Source organism: Chelmon rostratus, chromosome 11 (assembly GCF_017976325.1).
Source record: "Chelmon rostratus isolate fCheRos1 chromosome 11, fCheRos1.pri, whole genome shotgun sequence".
Taxonomy (NCBI): Eukaryota; Metazoa; Chordata; class Actinopteri; order Chaetodontiformes; family Chaetodontidae; genus Chelmon; species Chelmon rostratus.
Genome location: NC_055668.1, coordinates 19,697,103 through 19,717,987, shown reverse-complemented (window position 1 = coordinate 19,717,987; position 20,885 = coordinate 19,697,103). Strand labels below are relative to the sequence as shown.

At 41.7% G+C, this 20,885-nt stretch overlaps 1 protein-coding gene across 1 annotated transcript in view; it reads right to left on the bottom strand.

Annotated features, from left to right (window-relative positions):
* Positions 1 to 20,759, bottom strand: part of camkmt (calmodulin-lysine N-methyltransferase) — a 104,553-nt gene extending 83,794 nt beyond the window's left edge. The window contains exons 1-3 of the mRNA XM_041947689.1: positions 20,453 to 20,759; positions 19,032 to 19,210; positions 17,865 to 17,929 (exon numbers count right to left, since the gene is read on the bottom strand). Coding sequence (XP_041803623.1) covers positions 17,865 to 17,929; positions 19,032 to 19,210; positions 20,453 to 20,611 — 403 coding nt within the window. The 5' untranslated portion in view covers positions 20,612 to 20,759. The remainder of the gene's footprint in view (positions 1 to 17,864; positions 17,930 to 19,031; positions 19,211 to 20,452) is intronic.
* Positions 20,760 to 20,885: the final 126 nt, after the last annotated feature.

Below are 20,885 nucleotides of genomic sequence, written 5' to 3'. Positions count from 1 at the left end.
AGCAGCCCTCTCGGTCAGGAAACATTTCATATTACTGCAACATATCTGAAAAACATCTATTGGTAATGAAAGCATAGAATCAGGCGTGGAGATCAATGTCGTTCCAAGCCAAACAAATTAACACATACAAAGAGCTGCTGTTACATTTCCTTATAGCCTGCTCATTAACTGTATTATTCAGGCATTTGTTCAATTGCAGTAAGACTGGTGCTATAGTATGTTTTGTATACACACAATATGGCATACATGCACACAAACTGGCTGTATTTAATGTTGGTTTATTAGCATTAATAAATCACCTGAACATAATGGATTTGATGACATACAATGGTCATGGACACTGAATGCTGAGCTCCAGGACTGCACTATCATTGAGCATGCTCTGGGATGCAGCTGAGAGGAGTAGCCTACACTCCTCATGCGCATTATAATTAAGGAAAGTAAAGTCTTTGTATGCGTTTTTAATAGTTTGTGAACATCCGTGGCCTGGAGGAATAAGCGATATCAGGCCACCGCTACACATACAACATTTGCCACTGGGATAAATTCTTTCATTCAAATTTTAGAACGAGCATTCACGGCTCCTGGATAATGAATCCTACTGACTTCAGTGATCGCTTGACTTTTCCTCTAGTGCCACCATGAGGTTGACAAGTGGTTTTGATAGGATATTGGATGGATTGCCATGACATTTTGTGGACGATTTTTAATTTAATGCCACCATCAGGTCAAAATTTAAATTTGTCAAATAGATTTACAACTAAATAAATGCAAAAAAAATGATGTGCCTCTGGTGGACTTTGTGTTTGGTGCCACTTAGCAAATGTTTGCATGCAGCATTAAGCCTGCTTAAAATCAGCATGTTAGCATTACCATTTTGAGCATGTTAGCATGCTGACATTAGCATTTAGCTCAAAGCACTGCAGTGCCTAAGCACACTCCCACATAGCCACTAGCATGGCTGTGATTCTTAATCATGTTTAATAGATATGGAATTCTGCAAAAACACAAGTTCCTGTTATGGGAATCTAATGGAGGTCAAACTGTTGCTGTTGCTTGTGTACCTGAGATGTTTCTGTGTTTAGCATTATATATAATACTATATAACATGAACTGTATTGTAGTCAGTGTGCCAACATGTGTCCAGTGTTATATTTCCTTTAATCCCTCATTTCCACACAGCACTGTCCAGCCAGAACAGTTCAGTGTTTGACACAAGTCTGACATATTTCCCATGAGGACTGGGTCTGAGATCTGTATGTATTAGATTAACAAGGAGTGTTTCCTCTGAACTCATAAATAGAAAACGCTTCATTAGTTTAGCTCATCTTTTTGTCATTTAATTATTATATGGCTGATTTCCACATGTTATAAGGGATTTCCTGTACAACACCTGAAGAATTCAGGCACATGGACCAACTTCACTTCATCCACTGCAGGGTCTCCTGGGTGTCTGTTCTCTCATTTTCTTCACTTTCACACACTTCAGCACATTTGTTGTTCAGCTAATTCACCTAAAAAAGCGCTGAGCCTGACACTCTGTGAGTAATACAGATCTGTGAGAGTGTGTTCAATTGGACGGATTTGAGGGAGCTGCAGAAATGAGGGGCCTGGTGCTAAGGAAGAGAGAATGAAGAAAAGGACCAAAGAGCCACAGTAAAGTAGAGAAGAGTAGCACTAATGGTGTCTGGATTGCAGTTCGATAGATAACAAGGCAAAGGATCAGAATATAGCACTTGATCCCGCAGCACTCTGGTGATTTTAGCCATGTGAACGCTGATGACCTAATGACCCTACTGCCTGGCTCAGGACAGGAAAGAGGAGGATTGTGTGGGGTGACATAAAATACTACAGCGGCAATGCCCTCCGACAAATGACGTGTACTGTCACAGATCCGCACAGACAAACCTGTTGGGTACAACAATTTTTAAACTTCTGGAAAGTGAAAGTAGCCAGAGTGAAAAGAGGAGTAAGACCATGAAAGACATGAAATTTCTTCCTCCGTCCCTGTAACTCATCCATATACGTGACATGTCATATTGAAGCTAATTACTTGAACACACTTTCTAAACATGGTGGAAATGCTGAATTGTTTGAACAGTTTATTCTCACTTTTATGTGGCATTTGTGTTTCCCTTTGTTTTCTTCCCATTTTAATGTGTGCACCAGTGAAAATATGCATATCTTTTACCTTTACTTCTCATTACCTTGTTACACAGCATTGTTGAATGTATGTTTAGGATGTCCTACTTGCATCCAACACTACTATTAGTTTAACAACATGAAAACTAAAGATGCAAATACACATTAAATGCAACTGTGTACACTTATATCTACTGTACATACAAGCATTTGTAGTGTTTCAAGCCTGCAAGCGCTATATACTGTTTGTGTATGCAAGTACTAGGTTTGTTTATGTGTTCCATACTAGCGCACTGATGTGTGTTTGTGTATGTGTGTGTCTGTCTGTGTCCCAGTGAGTATAATGGTCCCTGGAGGCAGGCCAGCGTCCATCAGCAGGCAGCGGGCATTAGTGCACTGCCCGAGTATCGATGGACCACCGGCGTTTGACAGCAGGCCCCTCCCTATGGTCACAGGACAGGATGGGTATATGTATGGCTGTGTGTGTGTGTGTGTGTGTGTGTGTGTGTGTAATAGACACAAAGTGTTTTTGATACATACATACACACAGAAGTAGAGAGGGAGATGTCTGTCTGCGTTTGAGAGACAGAGATGTTTGTGTATGACCCCTGACCCCAGGCTATGTGTCACAGCTCTGTGTGTGTTTATGTGTGTGCGAGTGTGGATGAGAGGCTGCCCGGCTGTCATCGATCTCACACACACCAGGCCAGCACTTAACACTTGGACTGTAGCGACTAATACACTCACACCCTCTATTACTGCCCCACTGGAGGCACAGCATGTGTGTGTGTACGTTTGTGTGTGTGTGTGTGTGTATGGCCTACTGCCAAACTCACGCTGCTGCTGTTCAATGGCAGCACAATAGATTACACATATAACAGTGTAATGATATATCTCTATTAGACATTCTCCTCTTCTCTCTCCTCGCCTCTCCCCTCTGTCTCTTCCCTCTGAGCCCATCCATGTTTTACTTTGCTGTGCATATACAGAGGACAGGGTGATCGTTATTAATGGGCTTTTCTTGTGTTATCATTGAGTTTTTTGTACTTATTTACTTTCAAAAAAATGCAGAAAATTACTTAGAGTCCCGAGTTCAGGATTAAATATACAAAATAGAGGCCTTTCTTTCACAGTTAAGAGCTGATGAGTTGCCAGTGTTCCATTGATTTCCGTCTGTTTCTGCACTCAGACTTAAAATATCTAGCATTAACAAGGCACCAAACATTTTTTTCAAAAGTCATGGATACAAGGCTGCATATTTAAAAAAGTCTTCCATTTTTCATAGTATATTCCACCAATGTGCACCTTGGACAAAATATACTGCCATTTTAGACAGCCATGGAGCATTTTACAGAATCCCTGAGAGAGAACACAAAGCAGAACCGTGGATCGGACAAACACGGTAACTCTAAATTTCTTTCAATTGGCAATGCAGCATGTGCGGATACCTGGGCTGCTGAGGAGCCTGGGTCACATCAGCATGAAGAAAAACTAAGTGGAACATTCACAACAGCATAATGGTTGTTTTCATCCTCTGCGCGGTCAGGAATCGGTGAGACTCATGGGTGTTATGGTAGATATCATGAAAATGCAAGCATCTGACAATGAAGGAAGATAAAAGGACAAGAACACATGTCAAAACATCTGCGATTACTGCAGTAACATAATGGAGCCTTGCTTCAATATACCTGAAGTACGGGTATATAATCACCAATAAACAAAGTAGGACAGCTGGACAACTTGAAATGACTTGATGGACCATGTGATTAACCATCTTATTGATAATGAGGTCAATTTTGGCTCCAGAGTGAGCACATTTCTAGAGTCAAAAACACAAACATATTAATTAAACTAAGACAGGCACAAACCAAAGTAGTTACAACTGTTTAAAAATTACAAATAATTCAACACACAATACAGATGAAGCTGCCTTTGTGTCTTTTAAGTAACTGATGTAGATTTGACATCGATGTTTATTTATAATTCTGGTTCTATGGGAACAGATTCATGGGTTTCACTATCAAACTCCTCAGTGTCATTGGGGTTAAGGGACCTTCCACTAAACAGCCTACCCTGACTGTCTGTGGCAATGCTGTCACCATTGTGCATGCATGGATGGAAACAGTCCACTAAGCATGCTGTCAAGTCACACACTAATACACACATGCATTAGTGTGTATTTGCAATGTGGCAGTAGAGCAATGTCTACGCCACTGGGTCCCAGGGGCAGTTACCCACCTGTCACACACACACACACACACACACACACACACACACACACACACACACACACACACACACACACACACACACACACACACACACACAAAGTCTTGCATTACCCTGCTCTTCATTCTTTTCAGTAATAGCTTGTCAAAGCACCCGGCTAACTGAAGCTAAATAATGCCTTATACACAATTGGGCATTATCCGCTAGGCTAGCTAGCCTCTCACCATGGCTGCCCAGGGGCTAATGTCCAAATGAGATGGTTCATTTCAGCTCTCTCTGTCTCTCTCTCTCTCTCCCACTCCACTCACTTTTCTATGTTTATCTTCATGACCTTGTCCCTTTTTCCCCCATGGAGGTAAAGGACAGGAGGCAGGAGTGGTAGAGAGGAGAAGAGGCAGGGGTGAGGAGGGGGAAGATAAGGGGTGATGGATATGGCTGCTGGGGTTTTTGTGTGTGTTGGAGAGAGGCATTAAAGGTTAGAGAGAGAGAGAGAGGGAGAGAGAGAGAGAGAGAGAGTAAGACATACATGGAGAGACAGGAAGCTTTAGGCCATAGACCATAGACCAAGCAGCCTCTTAAGTGATCTGATTGCCTTGCTAGGGAACTACGGCTCATGCTCAGAATGGTTACTAATAATACCATCTCCATTTAGACTGACCCTACGAACACATGCATGCACCTAAATACACATACACACACACACACGCACGCACGCACACACACACACACATACATACACATGAGCGCACACAAGCAAAGAGAAACATGTGCACTTATGCTAACAAAAGAGATCACTCTCTTGTCCCATAATGCCAAACAATGAAAACTAAACACAGAAGTGCACAAAGAAACAGGGAAAGGTTTAAAGGGAAATAGAGACGGACCATCATGGCTCTGTCCATGTCCTTTAGCAGACAAGCAAATGTGAATGACACTTATTTTCAATTGATCAGCAAAGCACTGTGGTGTGTGTGTGTGTGTGTGTGTTTGCAGGATGAGAATGGGCTTAAATGACAATAATTGATTAGCTTTAGGCCTATGGCCCACTTAGGGCACGCCATGTGTTTGCACTCACACAGAGGTACACACACACACGCACACAATCATCATAAGTGGATGGTGGACTGACACCGAAAAAGAACTGGACAGACAGAGAGTAAAGAGGGAAAGTCGAAGGGAAAAATAAATGGATACAGGCGAGGAGGAGGAAGTAGAGAGTGCAAGACAGAGGGGGATCAAAGAAAAGGCTCAGAGAGAGGGCAGTGGATAAAGTGGACTGTCAATTCATTCAAAACTTTTTTGCTTTGCTTAATTTTTAGCTTCCACAAATTTCACTTTGGCTTATTTTATTTTTCAAACCTGCTTTTGTTAGCAGATGGGCTACCCAGCTTTGCTTGCAGTTAGGTGACGAATTCAAGGAAAAACCAATGTAACGTGCCTTAGTATGGTGTTGGGCCTCCATGAGCCTCCACAACACCTTCAGTGCTCTTTGGCATGGATTCACTGGAACTGTACTGGAGGACTAAACACAATCTTTCAAAAGACATTCCCATATTTTATGTTTTGATGACGGTCCAGAATCTCCCATAGATGTTAACCTGGGATGGGACCTGTGAAGCCCATAGTATATTTTTCACACAATTTTCACGCAAATCAGTGACCCCTCATGTCCTGTGTGGAAGCATCTGCTTCCATCATATTTCACCACTCATTTATTCAGATTTTTGCTTTAATATTTTACCTGTATGCATCTTTTAAAATGCTGAGCAGCATAACGCATAACAACCCTGCTGAAAACTATTAGTCCTACATCTAAAACTTGTGGAAACCTCTGTAAAAGGCAAAAGGCATACCAGGACACTGTGGTATGACAACACAGATGTCAAACTGGCAAGCAGCTTCGATATACAAATAGCCAGGCATCCAGGCACATACACGAATGAACATGAACAAACATCAGCCAGCAGTGGAGCCATACAAAGACTTAGAGCACCCCCAGCTGGGGGACAACACTGGCAAAAAGAGACAGAGGGAAGCACTGTACAGATATACATGCACACACAGTGGTGCATTCACATGAATGGGGGCAGGGGGGTCTGCACATACAGTAGCTTATACCTATTATAAGGCATGCTATTCTCTCTCTATTTGTTACTCTCTCTGTACTTAGACACTTCACACCCCTTACATGTGTGTTATGTAGCTTATAGTGTTTGTGTAGTGTAGTTATAGCTGAGCAAATGTTTTCCCGCACACAGTCCAAACAAAGGCCAGGTGACACTCACACTCGCACACACATCCACAAACACACACACCATGAAAGAGGTGCAATTAGTGCATCCCACTCCAATTAACCAGCTCTCTAAACAAATCCACATTAGGCCCTCCATTGTGCCTGCCCTCGAAAACAGCCACTTGGGAAAGCGGCATAAAAGCTCCAACTGTATTTCTCCTCCAGGATGCATGTGCGTGCGTGTGCATGTGTGTGAGTGTGTCAATACGTGCGGGCTGTGTGTGTCCAGACTGGCAGTGCTAACACAGTGGCACAGAATCTGGGCTGTTATGATTATGGTGGTGAAGGGAAGATTGTGCAATCACTGGTGGGTGGAGAGAGTGAGAGGAAGGCAGAGAGGCAGGGAAGAAGCACAGCAGAGAGGGTGGAAAGGATTGAAACAGGGAGGGAAGATGTCACCAGCAGCACAGGAAGAGAAAATTAGAACCCGCAGTACTGACATAGTGAGCTACAACTCAAAGAGTGAAACATCTCTTTACCAATCTTCCCCAACTTGTTGTTTACTTTAAAAAAAAAAAAGCTCCACATCATGCTTGTAGGTTTCCACCATGTTTTTAGATACATCTTTAATTCAAACTTGCAGTTTCTTTGCCACTAGTGACTGAGGAGTAGTGGCAAATGTTCATACTCTACGCCCTTGATGTCTTACTGAATCACTGCTTTGGGCCTAATATTGGTATCAGACAGAAATAATCAAATGACACAAATGTCAAGCAGATCATTTGGAGTGCTTTGCCTGAGGTTTTGCTTTGTTTTGACATTTTTTCTTACTTTTCCAGTCGGAAATGTGCTTAATTGTTTTTAGTATTAATGACCTGACATTTTTTGTTATATGCATAAAATATATGCATATAACGATTCAATGGTGTCTTACAAATCGGCCTCTATAACAGCACTTCCTCCCACACTGAGTACCTCCACACAGCTACCCCAATCAAATCATTATGTTCAAATCTATTTTAAGGTGAGGGCAATGCTTGTTATTCAAGTCTGCAAACCCTAAACAGGTGAGATTTATGTGTATCCTGGTTTTCACGTCTAAAAAGGATGCTAACATTATCATTTAAAACCACAAAAAATAGAAAGGAAATATAAAAGAAAGGAAGTCAAAAGCCACACAGAGGCAGTGAAAGAAAGAAAGAAGGAACGAAAGACAGAAAGATGTTGGGGAAAAATTATGTCTCCATCTGTGATCCCACACGTCACCCTCCCTCCCTAGTTCCAGCCCTGAACACACACACACACGCACACACACAAACACACACACACACACACACACACACACACACACACTCTTGATGAAAGGCCCAGTGGGGCAGCATGGAGAGTTTGGAGGGGATCCGTCTAGCAACCTGGTGGCACACCAATCTTCCTGTAATCCCTTCTGTCACTACTGAGACACACCCACACACACACATGCTAAGTACATGCACACACATATCACACACAGGTTTGGTGTGTATGTGTGCATATGAGCCTTCAAAAAAAAATGGAGCTTATCGCCATAAGAACCTAGTGGTATATCAGGCCTGCACCCCTGTATCTTGAGAGATAAGGGGATAAAGAGGGTCATTGCTCCTTTGTTTCTACTTCCTCCCCTTCCTATTCCTCCTATCGAGTTCAATAATACAGTGTATTATTTTGAAGAAATTCTGGATTTTTAAGTAACATGCTTACAAGGCAGGCACTACACTACATACAATTCGAAGAGTCAGAGCCTGTCAGACTGTTGAATTTCTAGTCAGACCGTTTACATGAAGCCTGTTTATGACCCATGGCTGTTTATTAGGATTATGCTTTATATGCTCTTCTGTGCCATCATTAGTCCTGATCACTTGTGACTTTCTGTCTGTGGCAGACTAATAGCAGTTAAACTCAGTGGAGGGTTTTAGGGTTGGGTTTAGATAAATTAACCAAAAAGAACGAGGCAGCCATATTGCATTTTGTTTCTGCTGTGATTTTACACCCCAACTTTATTTTCTGTATCTGGACTTACATGGTCTTCTGACTTCATATGATTTTCTGTTTGTTTCAGGACAAAGGACAGTGGCACACTGTCTTACATTATTGAGTCCATAGGTGTCATTGTCATTGTGACATGTTGGCAAAACACATCGCTACTTTTCCCCAGCATGAATTTTTTTATGTGTTTACTGTGTGCAAGGTCAGGCATATTATTTATGGGCTGTTGTGAGGGTCGTACCGGTCAACAGCTGTACCATAATACAAGTATATCCAAAAATCGTTTTGTTATTAGTAAAATTGACTTTTTTCAACAGCAAGCGCCTTCCCAGCCATTTACCTCTGGTTTTTATATCTTCCTAACTACAGCCCACAAGTGATCATTTTCTGATATAATCTGCTCTGAGGGCCTTCAGCCATCACCACTGAAATGAAAACTGGTGGCTACATTAATGAGTAGCCTACCTAAATAACAAATATGGAAATATATAATAAAACATATAAGAAATATATGGAATTTGTATCAAATGCTGAATCCTAATCTTTCCCAAATCAAATCTTTTTACATACGTGTGTGCAAGAGAGAGAGAGAGAGAGAGTATTTCAGCTTCAACTGGCAAACACAAAGGTCTGTGGCGCCATGGCCTGCTGTGGACAGATAGACGGACAGAATAAGAAGAGTAAAAAGGTGTGTGCATGCGTGTGTGTGCACGCACATGTGTGTGCATGTGTGTACTTACACAGCTACTTTGCGAGAGCCAATCTGAGTATAGGGTTAGGGGTTAGGCATTTATTTGTTATGGTTAAGGTTGGGGTAGGGGGCTAGGGAATGCTTTATGTCAATGAGTGTCCTCACAAGAATAGAAGTACAAATGTGAGTGTGTGCATTTGTGTGTGAGAGAGAGACAGAGAGAAAGAGAGAGAGAGAGAGAGAACGCTTGAAGGAAATCAAAATGTTCAATTTGCAATGTTTGATAATACATAATATATATTTTGTCACTGTCTCATTCTTTAAACATTTCTAACTTCTTCAAATGGCTAATGTCACAGACAATAGATCACTTACTGAAATGCTTTTCTCCATAATATTCTACAATGAAAGAGTAAAGCCACAGCACAATATGGCAGCTAGAATAGCCACAACAGCTGTAGTCCTTTCAGCCTGGAGCCCAAGAGAGATGCTACAGCTAGTTAGTCATTAGGGCCGTCTCTCAGGGGGCCACTTGAAAATCAGTTAACTTCCCCTCAGAGTCCCACGCTAGCTCACATTAGCATTTAGCACACCCATTAGCGTCAACACCTACTTTAGCGTTAGCACAGACAACTGACAGTTAAAGACCCCTGTGGGGCTATTTAGGGAGTCTCCAGATAGAGACTGACAGAGTGAACAAGTACTGTAGCAGTTTGTGCATTAAAGCTGTATAGTGAGACGCTAAGCAAGTTAATGGCTCCTTAGCAAAATAGCAAACACATTAGCAGCAGCAAAGACATGTTGACAGCTTGAAGGCTGACAGGCAGCCGCTCCACCATTGCACTGTTAAGGCACTCTGAGAAAACAGTCCCAAGAGCTAAGGATCAATTTATTGATAGTTAACAATGACTCTCCACGCAGCCAGCAACTTACAGAAATTTATTTTGTAAATTAAACACAAGATTAAGTGAAAGTCATTACCTCTGGTACTAGCTCAGGAGTTGGTATGACTTTCAGGGAGAGAAGTTACTGAGCCTGGAACCAGGTTCCTATGGACAAATTGCAGGTTCCTGAGGGCTTTTACCATTTTCAAGTATTTAAAAACTGCATAATCATTTTTACAGCATTACATCAGGTGAAAATGGTGAAACCAATACAAAGCAAGAAAATGCTGAATGTAGCCATTTACTATGGCGGTTTCACTCCCCGACCAACACGCTAATCACGTTAATCATCTGTTTGTTTCAAAACATCATCAGGGACATTCAAACACAGGCGTGCACACACATAAACACACACACATACACACTTGCATATGTACACTTGTGGCTTTGGAAGTAGACTGTGGTGCACTTGACAAAAACAAGAAAAAGAGCCAAATTACCTATTATGCACAAATCATTTAGCTCTATTATGTAAGCATACTCAATACACTACCTGGTTAAATAAAGGTTTAATAATAATAAAAGAATTTAAAGAACACACAAACTTGCATGTAGACCATGGACCGTTCCTGTAAAAATAAAAAAGGCAACATATACTTTTGCTACTTAAAGTTGCGCAAATTTGGGCCACTCTCATTCACTCAAGGGGGTATTCATCATCGTGACCGCAGGTGATAAAAAGCAAATGTAAAAGAGGCAAGTCTTCAATCACAAATGTATATTATACTGCAAGCAGCTATAATCAGAGATAATAACATCTGTGAAGGTTTTATTGCTTTGAATGAATCATTATGCTTTTGTACTGACTGAAATGTTCTCAACTCAAAGTAGTGTACATTTTTTTGAGAGAGAGAAAAGAAAGAATCTTAGCGATGCCTACCACAAGAGTTGGCATAGCAACTAATAAAGCATAACTATTTGTGCTATATGTGAATTAACTCTTCTTTGTCCAGCCTACTAAGAGCCTTTACTTTTTTTTTACTTCAAACATAAAAGGCCTCATGAAGAAAAGCTTTAAAGGTAACAGGATGGAGTAGAGCATATTGCATGATGGTGATATGGCCAATGTTCCAACTGTCAATCACAACTAAATGATATTATTACTATTATATACTCCCACTCTCATTCTTTGTGTGTGTGTGTGTATGTGTGTTACATGGTCTGAGGGGCCAGTGTAGGTTGAGCTTAGGCACCATAGGGGACATTGCCAGGAGGGGCACATAGGGGTTGGGTGACTTAAATGGAGAAAAATCCAATAATTGTATCCGTCCAGAGGGAGGGTGAGCTTTTAGGGAGGGGAGTGACCTGTTATTACTCTTTCTTTTTTCTCTCTCTCTTTCATTTCATCCCCTAATTCTAGGGTGAGGGGGTAACCTAAGAAAGGGAGGGAGCGAAGTGGAGAGACATGAGGGTAACGGACTGAGCTTGCTGTTAAAGTATGTCCTTGTAATTAGCTGAGTATTAGCAGTGGTGACAATGCAAGAGCACTGGGCAGGGAAGCACCCTTTAACGCTCTACTCATTTCCTGAACTTAATCCCCACCGCTTACTGGTAATAGTGCACACGTGCACACGCATCTGGACACACACACACACACACACACACACACACACACACACACACACACACGCACACACACGCACACGCACACGCACACACACAAGCTTTCAGTCATGCTCACATTCACATAATCAACTGCTGGCTATAATGGGAGCTCCTTGAGCAAAGCTACACCCAACAGCTCACCTTCAAACCCCATTGTGCTCAAAGTCATAATGGCGGTTTACTGCAGGGAATTTCAGCGTGCACATGCATGTGTGTGCATGCGCGTAAACATTTCTGTCTGCATGTGCACATTAGCATCAAGTTGTGCTCAAATACAGTGTGGCGACTGTTCACTTCTCGAGTGTCAAGAAGCTTCCAACACCCAGCGGTACTTCAGGCAAGTCCCTGTTCCTTGTTTCCTCCTGTGAACGGATGGAGGAGACAACGCTACAGAAGCGAAAATCAATTACTTTCAATTAAGTCAACCGGCAACTCTTTCAGTGTGCCCTCAAGCCACTCAAGTCTTGCTTACACTACCTCCAACCCCCCCTCCTACACCACAAAGCGACACACACACACAGTACATGCACATGTGCATACACACTTTAAAAGCCACATCCACTTACTGTGTGACTGTCTTCTTGTGTTTAGTGGCTAAATTATTGACTTAGAAACAATTGCTGTGGCAATGGCTAAAAATGCGCTTGAACGATAGTTATGGAGCATTTCAGTCTCTCACTTTTTTTATCCAACCGTAAAGAACACGCAGAAGTAGCAAAAAATACAAAATTACATTTAATTGTGCTTGTAATCATTATTTGAAGATTTAACTTAATGACCGTATTAACTTTTACAATTGCTACAGAAGAAAATTTCAATTATTTCATGTCAAACTACACAATTTATAAAAAATTAATGCTGCAAAAAGGTAGTAAGTAAACTCGACACGATCTGACACAAGTCAGATCTAATTGTTCCCTATCACACCAAAGCATGTTAAACAACAGTGGATGACAGGCAAACCACTTGTGCAAGCACCAGCTTAAGAGTATAACAGCAAAATGGTTATTTTATTCCTTTAAGCTCCTGTAGTTAGTTCAGTTAATTTCCAACAATTTAAGCCACCAATTCAATCTCTCCGGAAGCATGTTAGTGGGACATGTATTGCATACTATAAGAAAAGATTATAAAGCTCAGATGGGGTCACCTAACTTTATTTGAATTAATCCATAAAGCAGAACTTCTTTACCTAAATCAATGTATTGAAAGCTAATTAAAAAAAAGAGATTATATTTATATCATTATTCTTTTTTTTCTTTCTAGCAGTCTGATGAGTGGTCTGTGAATTTTAGTGATGTTGATGTAAAGAAATTATAAAAAATGAACCTATTTTTCCTGAAATCCCATGGTAACTGAAGGTAAACTGAAGTGTGTATTATCAATTATTGTCACAATAAACAGAGTTTAGAAAAATATAATAAATTGCTGGCAAAGGAACAATTAACAACAGCTCTGAGGAATACGAGAGAAAGGGGATTATGCGCATGGACCGGTTTTATTAGATTCTGAGGAAGCTTGTGGGGTATTGTTGTTTCACGTCGATTTTTGTTCCATCAGCTTAAATCAAAATCGTAAGAGACACCTGAGCTCAGTCCAGAGCACACAAGTAGAGCACCATTTCTATAGAGAGCATGTTATAAACAGCGCAGAGGGGGACCACAAACCTTGTCATTGACACAACAGTCTGAGTGAGCGTGTGTCTGTGTGTGTGTCTGTGTATGTGTGTGTACGCCTGCCAGCTCCCAGTCTAGCGCTATTGTCTAACAAGGTCTAATTAGCACTATGGCACAATGAATTAGCATAATTATGCAAACAGGGCTCCGCTAAAGGCTTGGCACAAGGGGAGGCTACGGGGGGCACCTATTACAACACACACACACACACACACACACACACGGGTACATGCGTATATGCGCATGCACACACACATACACACACAGTCACTAAGAACACTTAGACACTTGTACAACACATTAAACACGCGTACATGACTGTGATGGATCCACGGGATAGAGAAAACACACACACCTGTCCAACGCTGCAACAGGAAGTGACAAGAACACAAGGCTGCCATGTGCGCTGATGACTGGCTTATTTGACGGGGTGCAAACAGACATGCACACATAAATGACCAGCTAACACCACCCCCTCTGCCGAGCTCTCTCTCACAAATCTCAAACATTCTGGGCTTATAGTATTTACCAGCGGGGGTGATAGGTGAAGTCTGTGGGAGATAATAGGGATGAGTGAGAGGCTGAAAGGCTAGTAGCCATTCAGACAATGACAGCTGTGGTGAAGAAGGCTCTATTAGGCTTCATTAGGATGCTTGGCTCTTGATTACACACACACACAAAGACGCACACACACTAATGCAGGAGCAGAGAAAGCTTTTCTCTAAATGAGTATGAGCTTATCCGCATCTATGGCTTCCTGTGGAATCTCCTTTAAGGTCCACTAAACCATTCATTTAAAGCACCAGATAAATAAACAAAGGGTTCATGCACATTATCTCGATCACAGGCAGCAAACATAATGTATTCCTTTTTGTGTGTGTGTATATGCATGTGTATATGCCTGTGTGTGTGTGTGTGTGTGTGTATATGTGTTTGTGTATAGGCACACTGGTCTCTCACTGTGGCCTTTGCCTGTGACATGAACCCAACAAGTAAACCCACAGCCCAACAAGCCCTCTTACCAAAAGCTCTGCAATGTCAACAAGCTCTACCTAAACCCTCTCAAACACACAGACACACATCCACATGCACACACCTCCTCTGATGCATTCTGAGTCACCCAACCCCAAGGGCCTGCATTGTGTCCTAAAGTCCTGATCCCTAGCAGGAAACAAGCACCCCTAAAACCCCAAACACGGCTCACACAAAGCTCTCTTACAATTCAAGCCCCACTGTCAGCTAAAGAACCAGGAAGGTCGGGAGTTCAGAGTTCAAATAGCTCAAAGTGATCCAGACCAGTCTGAAATCAATTCATTGACAATGAGTTACAAATGTAACCGCAGTTCTATGACTTCTGGATGACCACCAGAGGGGGTTCTTTGGACTCAGATACCTCATCAAGAGCAAACATTGTTGAGTATCTATATCACTAATTTGTTTATATGCTTCAAAACCTAATTTATGGAAATAGTAGAAAGCCACTCAACTCCTGCACCAACAATTAAACATTCTGTCGCCAACTGGACAATAGATAGACAGAATGTACAGGTTACATTACTTTTCTGACCAATTCTATATCTACCAATCAAAATCCATATCTATTTTTTTCATTTAATAGCATACATTTTCTACCTATATTACCGACTGACTAATATATCTTCTCCCGTGATTATGGCGCACCATGTGATCAGAGTTGAGATCAAGTGTTCTCAGGTCTCTTCCGGTCCGCTCAGGTGTTAGACATAATGACACAGACCCGAGATCTGCGGCAGCAAAATAATTACACAACCCGAACAGACTCAGTATAATTTGGACCCGGTTGAGTGATGGCTGGTTAAAGCTTTAATTTGGTTTTGTTGCTGTTTTACTTTCCTTTTCTTTGTGGCCTATTAGGTATTTTCATATGACTTCATGCCAGTACAAACTGACATAAACAACAGGTAATGGGCTGCAGATTATACCTGTATTCTTCATTAAATATATACATATGGTTTACTTTGGGTTTCTTCAAAACAAATAAAATGCATATTAAATTTGGGCAGAAGTGTCTTAATATCCCAGACATTCAAATATCTAAACAGTATGTTATCTAAGTCTTCTCAGTCATATGACGTCATCTCTAAGATTCCATTTCCTAAAACATCTTCATTAAGACTCCTTTCTTGATCCCGAAATGAAACCATTGACTCCAGCTTACCGTCACCTTAAGAAACAACATATTGTTCACATACGTGCACAGTGGTGGGACAAACACAATAGCCGAGAGAGAGGGTTCACGCTGAGAGGGGGCAGCAATTCAAAGCTGAGTCCACACATTTTGGAGGCAGTGGGCTAATCCGGCCAGGCTTTTTAGCCTGCTATTCAGGAGGACAAGGACCCCTAGGATTTGGGCTTGTCCACACCTCAGGGGTGGGGGATTATCAAGATAGCAGGAATGGTGGAGAGGGTGTGACGGTGGGCGAAGCGGATACGTGTTTATTACCAAGACTGTGTAGTTTTTTTGCAAGCATTAGTGCATGGCTGTACATCTTTGTTAAGAGTACACATAAGTAGGTATGCGTGTGTATTTAGAGGGGTTTCTCTCTGACTCCCACCCCGAAAAATATACCCCAGAGCTCTGACAGGGTCACCTCTGGGCCTTTCAGAGCATCCTCTCAACCAGTCCTAATTGATCTCACGCATTACTAGTCCCAAACATGGGATGGAGAACAGGAGGGAGATGGCTGGCTCATTGTCTGAGGAACGAGGTCCCCTTGCTGGTGGCTCTTCACTCCTTAAACACACACACACACAAACATCCACACACGCACACCACCTCTGGCATGCCCACCCACCATCTCCCCTTCTCCCCCTTTCCTCCTCTCCCCTCCTCTATGCTCTCATCTCCGGCTGTGCTAATCCACCGGCCAAGTCAGGAACTCAGTTACCCATCTGGCCAAGCACGACTCCAGCTGAGAGGAGAGAGGGATGGAGGGGTTGAAAGAAGAAAGAGGAGAAAAGGAAAGATGGGTAGATTGAGGAGGAGGGATGAAGGGGTACGCTGTGGGTAGTCAGGAGGTGTTTGGTTTGAGGGAGGCTCTTAATACTTATTGCAATTTTATATACACAAAAAAAGGAAGAGAAAGAAGAACAGAGGAAGTGAGATGACTGCTAAACGGGAAAAACAACTTTTTCTCTCTTTGAATAAAAAAGGATTGATCCTATTGTCAATTTGTAGAGAAAAGGGATTATCCACTCTGGCAGGTTGGAATGAGATCTGCCACTGAGCTCTGTCGTGACTAATATAGGCTGATCCCAGTGTGCAGTGAAGTAGCCCCAGCCATGACCTTCACCTCTGACCCTGACTCCTGTGGTGCTGGTTAACACTAACCCATGACCTTTGTCATACACCATCACATGCCAAGAGGTACATAATGACTTGAAATTAGTCAAATCTGAGTATATTTTCTGTGGATTTGTGAAGTTGAACAAATATTTATATAACCATATTCTCATCACTCTATTAACAAACACAGTCTGTGGTTGTTTCTAATGATCCTTGTCTTAATATTGCAACATCATCACATTCCCTAAGTGTCACAGAAAAATTTCTATGAATCCTACTTTGCTGGTTTGTTCCCAAAATAGCAGATTGCACTGTTTTCACTCATGTAAATAACAGTCATGCATGTCTACTTCCAATACTTCTATGACTGCTAAAGGCGAAAGCAGTAACTGAACAGAATGCAAACAGTAAAACTGACTTAAACTCAAACAGAAGTGAACTCAGTCAAGGTAAATGGCTGACAAAAAGTTCACAGAATGAAGGTGAAATCAAGGCTCTTGTGTTTCAGGTGATGCTATTTCACTTCATATCATAGAGCATGTGCAAATCCCTGTTTGAGTCATGCTCTTTCCTTTCTCCCAAACCACTCATCACTGTCGACTGAAGCAATAAGAAGACTGCAGCCCACTTTCCTTCGGAAGGACATTTGAAGGTAGCAGGGAGGAATAAGCACATGATAAACTGCTGTAGAAGCCACAGAGGAGACACACTCGCATGCAAAGAGATGGAATCAAACCACCTCCATCAAACCATCAATCAAATACTAACAGCACACAGCATGAGGCTAACCCAGAGTTGAGGTGTGTGTGTGTGTGCTTGTGTGTGTGTGTGTGTGTGTGTGTGTGCGCATGTGTGTATGTGTTTGTGTCAAGTTGGGATAAAAGCCAGGGAGTAGAGCAAGTAAAACAAACTCTGTGAACATAATAACCCCCCACACACACTTACACAAGCATATTACAAATACAATGCCTTCAAGTAGTAAGATAACATGTGTACTTACAGACATTTCCAGTGTTGTCAAAACTGTTGAGCACTTCATTAACTCTAAGAGGCCCCAGGTTATCCCTGAGAGACGCAGAGATATAGAGGATTACACAGCAGTCTGGGGGAATATTCTTTTGTCCTTTTTTGTTAAAGACAGTGAAACCAGACAAAGAATTTTAATTTCTATTTTAAACATATGACAACGTTCCAAAGGAAATCTTATGATCTTAAGTATGCACAGATATGCACAGGCTCATGCTTAGTCCACACGTTCACGGGTATTTGTCAAAATGTAGCTTTTTCTACACATTTTGACTTTTTGTGCATTCCATCACTGAAAACTGAGTTTTTGGAAAGCTCCTTCTTGGTTGAAGAGTTTTCGGCTTGTGACATAGAGTGTGCGCCATTATTGCCTTTGTTGACTGTAGTGAAGGCGGGTCATGACTCCACCATAGTAGGACTGAGAGGCATGTCTAGTTGCAGGTAGCCCACTAGTAATAACCTTTCATCAGGCCTCTGATTGGCCAGCATGGCTTTAGGGTTAGGGCTGTATCGCCACCTGTTGGTTTGGAATGCTTTTGCTTCAGTGCTTGTGCGGACAGGATTGTTGTTGAGAAGGAAGGAGGAAAACCCCTGTTTTAAAAAATATCTGTGTATGTGTGGACAATCAGTCACAAGCAAAGATGGGGCGAGGTTCACCACTCTGTGAAACACGAGCGTATAAAGGATATTACTCGTAAAACTGCAAATGATTGCATTCTGTTTTTATTTACATTTTACACAGCATCCCTAAGTGTGATCCCTAAAGCATATGTAAGGAAGTGTTTGGCTGAATTGTTTCTAATTATTTTCCTACATCACGCTTGCCGTTGTGAACTCAAGGGAATATCTTTCAAACTGATGCTGGTTTGTTCATTTCAACAATCGCTTTGATCTGATTTTGCAAATGAACTCTTCATCTTTTCTCAACTCACAACAAACCAGATTCTAGATACTTTTAGGTAATGTCACCAATCACCATAACAGTGTAGAAACCTGGATCTTGTTCAATACAGTCTTTTAACCAACTAGTCTGATGTGCTGTGATATCCTGGAATGGCCACTTGTGTAGTGTATTGTCTCTGTCTAATCTGTGCCAGCATTAAAACTGGAATCTTATGTGCATTCATTCAATCGTACGTACCTGAGTAAGGCACTGTACTCAGGAAAGTACACACTTCTGTACTCCACCCAATGGTCATCTGAGGTATCGCTAGGGTCTTGTGTCATAAGCCTTTTCCTGCTGAAAAGGTCAAACGTGGCAAACCTGCGAACAGACACCTGTTTGACCTCTGGACTGTCCACCTGCTTCTGACGCAGAACCTGTGAGAGTCAGGAGCAGGAATAAATGGGAGTTAATTCAGTTAAACTCCCACAAATTAACACTTCCTTTACCTGATAAATCTGCACATAAGATGTAAAGTCTCAGAATTTGCAGATATAAAGGAATAAAGGCTTATTTCCATTGCGGTTCTCTAGTGAAACACTTAACACGTCAGTCATGTTTTCCTGTTTTGCCAGCATGAGGTTTCAGTCCAAAAGACAACTGAGATCCTTCGGGATAACTACAATATGCAAAGGAGTTGAAAGACATTTTCAACAAATTTTAGATTTCTCATTTTAATGGAAATGTTTTGGTTTTCACTTGATGCAGAAGTAAAAGTCAGAGGTTCAAAATTTCAACAACAATGTTATGTTTGACCGAGAGTTAAATATACTTAAACTCAGTGTTGTTGAGCTACTTATCTATCTATCTATCTATCTATCTATCTGTCTGCTTATTTTGGCAGAGTCCTTACACATAGACATCATTACTGTGCCAGAAGGAGGAAGTGCAACATGCAAGATGGCCCTGTTACAGGGACCTTTTCTTGTCATCTGAGTGTAGCATCTCTGCAATGCCCATCTATGGGAAAAAGTAGAAGCCCTACTTTTACAGCTACTGCCCTTGTGTGCACAAGGTTCTTGCAGATGCACAGCTGATCCGAATCTGTGGCCAGAGGAAAGAGACCGATTCTAACTGGGGACAAAGTTACTGTACAGCTGGAATATATTGTTATAAAACTACTTGTTGATAAAATTATGTTATAGTTATACTGTATGTCAAAGCAGATTGGAGTACTAACAAGACTGAGGACAAAACAGATTGCTGTCATACTGGAACAGGCTAATAAAGGTATAGACAATGTCATAGCTAGTAGATAATCCAAAATCAGACATTGAGAAAATGCTCCAAAATATTGCCGCCCTCCATAAATCACACAGCTTGGGCTAGGAATAAATACTATGTGAACTACCTACTATAATTGTATTTCGAAGCAACAGCTTTTCTTCATCCAAAATTAGGGAGGAAACATGACGAGGAAGGAAGACGGCTGCTACAATATGTTCTCCTCATCAACCTTATTATTCTACAATAATGAGAGACAAAGATTGTGTCTGAGACACAAGATCTTAAAATGTCCAACACATTTTATGTTGAAAATTCAACAAATTATGAAACACGTTTGTAAAAATAGGCTAAACCCACAAGAGGCTTGTGTTTCCTTTTGAGGCTAACAATACCTGTCTCAGTAGAGTCCACCTAGCTCGTGCGACATCAGTAGTACCACAGGTCCCATCCCGGGAGGTAGAGTTAGCTACGCAGGTGGCTTCATTAATATTTTTCCTCAAAGGCGAAGCCGGCTCTGTCTTTTCTGCAGCACCGGTAGAGTCCCTCTCCATTTTCTCCCGGGAGTTGTGGGCGGAAATAAATCAGTAAACAATTTACTGGCTGTAAAGCTGTCACAGTTATCGGTAGCAATGTGGTAATAAAAAAATAAGGTTTTTCTTCTGTAAACGACGCCAACGCAGAAATGGTCACAGATATGGCTCTACTGTGATCACCTGTTACACCCACAATGGATGCATGCTACTTCCGTACACTTTTGGCAGTCGAGGCATAGCAATAGATTATCGACAGAGTCATGGTCGATTCTTAGTTACAAACGAACAGCAG